A 4,959-nucleotide genomic window follows, 5' to 3' on the forward strand; every position below is an offset into this window, starting at 1 on the left:
CTGTCTAGATAAAAAGCGAGCTGAGAGACCGAGTGAATATTTCTTAGCAATTGTTAAAGGTAGATTTTTTCGAGAGTTTGTAGCCTTAGCTACTTGCTTTACTACTGGCCGATGTTTGCCTTCCATTCGCATTGACCACACAAGAATAAGAGGACCAATTAAATTTAAAATTCTAGGATAATGGACCATAAAATGATGTTTTGGTTTTAATGTTTTGAACAACAGTTGGCAATATAATTCATGGTGTTCAGCAATCAAAGTTGCGAGATAAATAGTTAAATTTGTATCTACAAATGGAGCGGTAATAATATCTAATATGTGAATAAGACGGATGTATAGCTGCCATACTTCTTCTGTCTCAGGCACCAAATCTCCAATAACTAGACCAAAATGTCGTACAAAAAATAACATTTCCGATGCAGACATTTTCAGTTTTTCTCTGCGAATGTGATCAAATGTGATAATAGAAGGCTTATTACCTATATCAAAACCATAATCAAAATTTTGTATCCGATCATTAAGATTTTGAATAGTAAAATAACTTTTAGCAGAAATCAGTTCCTCCAAAATAGCACATAAATCATAATGACAAACACCTTCCAGAATATCGTGCATTAAGTCTGCAACAAGATTAGTAATCACATGATAGCTTTGAAGCTCATTCCAAATACATCGTTCCTTAATACCTGTTAATGATAAATTATTGGTGAAAATATCAGCTTCATAATTTTCTGTATTACGTAAAGATAACAGGTTTTCCTTAACTTGTCTCTTCATTACTTGTTTATGTTCTTTGCAAAAACGACAATAAAAATTTGCATTAAAGGAATCAGTAAATCCAGTAATAGAATGAAATCCTAAATTATCACCAAGAAGCAAGCACAAAGAAAAGTATATTTGCTTATTTCCAGTTGTTGTATGCACCAATATGCCATTGGCTTCAAGTTCTTTGAGTTCATTTATGATAGGACGGAAGGTATCTCCATTGTTAAGATGTCTGTCATCTGATAAAAATATGCAGGATACAAAAATATTCTCAAGAGTAGATAGAAGGTGCTGAGGAATGCAAGGAATTTGATAATACAATACTCCAAGGCTATGATCACCTGCATGTGAGCCTGTGCAATTATCAGGCTCTACGTCATCAAAATATAAGAATAAAGGCAATACAAGACGGTCTTCGAAATAAGATTCTTTAATATTTTTTCATAGGGGGCTTTGAATTATATTAGTAAACTTGTCTGTATTATTAAGATTTGTTATATTAGCTAAAATAGCATCAAAGACACCAGGCAACTCTAGAAAATTTTTTAAGACATACTTCATTGGAATGTATTGACCTGTCAACTCTACTGGTGTTAAAATTACATTTTCTCCAACTTTTATCATTTTTTTCTGCAACCCCTATTCTGTAAGATTTAGGACATACATAAGACTGGCTTGCTTTAAGTGCATTTATTCTTTGTGTTTCAGTGTTCAAGCCTTGAAATATATTCTGCATTGTATTGAACATCTCAGTCAAATTCTGCAGATCATCCGGTCTTTGATTAATACCTTGCAATATAGACAAAGTTTTGGATTTTAGCATTGTAAGAAAATCACCACAAACAAATTCTGAAACAAGTTCAATAATCTCTTGTACATGACTTCTATTTAAGGTATTGGAAGCATATAATTTTGCAACTAAAGCTCTTGATGATTCAAATACAGCTTTCTTAAAATCAAGAGTAGTAAAAGCAACTTCATGTATAATATTGTCAATCTGTATATCTTGATCATCATCAATTTGTTGAAGTCCATTTCTTATATTAAAATCTAACTCTACATTTTCATTTATTTCTTCCAAATGCTCTTGATTAAGAACCTGTACTTCTTCAAGTACAGGAGTAGGATGTTTATCATGTAAATGTTTTCTAAAAACTTTTATTGAATTGTATTCTCTGTTGCAATTATCCTGAGCACATTTATATGTACTAAAAACATTATATAAATGAACTATTCGTAAGTGAAAGCATAATGCTTTGATGGAAAGCAAACGCAAATGGCAGTTGCTACAAACATAATCCATTTTTGTACAGTAAGGAAAACAATAAAAGTAAAGGAAGAATGTAAAGGAAGAAAGTAAAGTTTTAAATAAAAATAAAAATATACACGTAATACATATAGAGATATTAATTAGTATTTATCTTTGAAACCAATCCTTTTAAAGAACTAATTACATTTGTCACTCGAGGAATCTGTTCGTCCTCTTCTAGATATAAGTCATAAAAATATTTTTGGATAAAAAACCAAACCGCACAACACTCCTCCGGATATGCAGCGTCCAATGCCTGGAACGCCTTGAAGCACGTATCTAAAGCCTTTAGTGGAGTACAAAGCTGATACCGCACAGTGTCTATTTGTACATAACTAGCATTAATATTCGACAAATTTGGTCCAACAAAAATCAACATTGGCTGCAAATTCAGACCTCTGTTTGCCAGCCACTTTCTATACGTATTAATTTGCCGATTCAAGTCTCCCGGAATCTGTAAAAATGTTTTTTCAAAATATGAGTTCATAGATTTTATTTCATAAAACAGAAATGTTTACTGCAAACGATAATTACAGGAACATGAAGTATAAAGGCTTTTACGGCTTCTGCGACCGACGATACACCAACACTTGCACCTCTTGTTCTCTTGCAGCAAAGTGATGGTAGCAAGTGAAACAGGATTACATCATTTTTGTCTGAAGATTTACATTAAGTAATTAATATAAAGTAACAAAAATTTTTAAGTGTTACAAAAATTGAACAGCAAATATAGTCTCTTCATTAATACCTGCATCTGTAGCAATAACATCTGTAAGTAACTTTCTGCCGTACTGATCTGATTTTGAAATCTCAGCTTTAAGAAGATCAATCAAAGCGTTTTTGGTTATATCCCATTTTGACATAAGACCGTCTTCTCTTCCGGGATATAGTTCTTTAAAATCTTGCTGAATCTGTAAATTATTTAAGTCAAGCATACGTTTTCTTTAAATAGCAAAGACATTAAAAGACAAATTCTACATTCTCACCAGCAGATATGCATTAGGCAATTGAAGCACATTCCAATTTTTCAAATAATCGTTCACTAAAACGTCAGAATCTTGCGATACTTGAGAAGAAGATTCTCTTTCTGCTTGTGATGCCAAAGGTCTTGTTTTTCTGAGATATTGAAATCTTAAAAAATGTGTCACTGACCAATTACGTAAGATTTCAGGCCAAGATTCAGTGCCGTCATGCTTCAAGCAAGCAATTGCACTTTTAATTGCAGGATTATTTAGATCACAACTGCCTAAAAAACGTTATATATGAGACTTTATTTCAGATGAACAGTTAAAAAAAGTTATATATCTTTAATTATATATTCAAAAATGAAAAATAAAATCAATGTAATGTAAGAACGCCGTAAAGTTCAAGCTAGGATCTAAGTAGCCAAATAATTTCCGTGTGAATTTTTAGTACTTTTCCAACTAATACTGCGCGCCAACTTGAATTATCGGTCTTGAAACAGTTTTTTTGTTAAAACAGTAAATTAAATTTACATAATTAAATTGATAATAGATTTAATTTTTGATGCTGATACACATCATATCTAACACTCCCCGACCCTCCATATTACTGTAAAGAATTTATTGCAAAAATTATTACCTCAGCCAGGAAAAATAAATTTTTTGGACCAAAATAAATAATATAAAAATAGTAAAATAAAATTATTATATTTGCGCAAAAAATTAATATTATGTGGCATGTTCAAAAATGTGGTGCAAAACAATAACATGTTACCCTGCTTATCTCTACTATGAATACAAAATATACACAAGAAAAAAAAGTTTTCACAAAGTTATTTTATTATTGTATCAAAAGATAATAAAAAAAGATTTAATGATGAAAAATTTAGACTTCAATATTTTTAATAAAATTATTCAAGACAAAGAGCAATAGATTTATACCTACTACTACCTTTTAACTTTGCAGGATGAGTGATTTGCTCTTGACTACGAATGAACGAAGATCCTTTGGAACAAGATGCTGCTGAACAATTTGTAGCTTTCTTGACTTGATACTTAATATTTTTTATTTTATCGGGAAGTTTTCCCGATGCGTTCCTATGTTTGCAAATAGGTGGACAGTAATATGATTCCTAAATTTCAGACAAAAAATCCATTAACAATTGTAAATCCATTGATCACAATCAAGAAGAAAGTTAAATAAATGTGATAAAAAAGACAGAAAATTTTGACACTCTAGAATAATAAATAAAATTTTGACTATTCCTAAAAGAGACAATTTATTTTTTCTTTTTTATTAAGGCTCCTGAGTACTCACCGTAACCATGTTGAATCGTGCCGTCAGAAGCGAGAAATGAAAAAAGAAATCGGACATTTTTAAAAGTATGTTGAAGCGAACTGGAGTGTTTTTTAATCCAAATATTTTTTTATATGAAAATAGCACGTAAGAATTCTCAGCGTGTCATTTCTCGCCATTTCTCGCTTCTGACGTCACAATTCAACATGGCTGCGGTAAGTACCCAGGAGCTTTAAGTAGTTAGCAGTAATTATGATTGGTAACTCAAATCTGCAAGAAATCAGTCATAAGTCAACTGTTATATATTTAAACAAATGTCAATGAAAAAATTTGATATAGAATTGTTTACTTATAAAAACTTACCTTTGTTTCGCACGGAAACAATTCGCATATCTTAATTGCTGCAATATTATATTCTGAAGCTGTTGGTCTGTTTAAAGAAAACAAAAAAAAAAGAATGTAAAATTTCAATATTTTGCTTCTTTTTCTTGAAAGAGCTGAAACAACTAATACTTACAAATCATTCAACTTCAGAATTGCATTTGCCACAGCTTCAGTTATGGCAGATCTATCCGAATTTGTAAGCATTCCCTTTTTTGCAAAGTTTTGAAGTGCAGCATCACTTT

At 31.1% G+C, this 4,959-nt stretch overlaps 1 protein-coding gene across 1 annotated transcript; it reads right to left on the reverse strand.

Annotated features, from left to right (window-relative positions):
• Positions 1 to 2,148: 2,148 nt before the first annotated feature.
• Positions 2,149 to 4,363, reverse strand: LOC112463825. Its single transcript, XM_025030433.1, has 6 exons — positions 4,355 to 4,363; positions 3,989 to 4,169; positions 3,061 to 3,320; positions 2,823 to 2,985; positions 2,609 to 2,730; positions 2,149 to 2,528 (listed from the first exon to the last, which is right to left on the reverse strand). The coding sequence occupies exons 1-6, from the start codon at positions 4,361 to 4,363 to the stop codon at positions 2,172 to 2,174; spliced, it is 1,092 nt and encodes a 363-aa protein (XP_024886201.1). The 3' UTR covers positions 2,149 to 2,171.
• Between the last annotated feature and the right edge of the window lie 596 nt (positions 4,364 to 4,959).

Source organism: Temnothorax curvispinosus, unplaced genomic scaffold (assembly GCF_003070985.1).
Source record: "Temnothorax curvispinosus isolate PA1 unplaced genomic scaffold, ASM307098v1 QBEX01013690.1, whole genome shotgun sequence".
Classification (NCBI taxonomy): Eukaryota; Metazoa; Arthropoda; class Insecta; order Hymenoptera; family Formicidae; genus Temnothorax; species Temnothorax curvispinosus.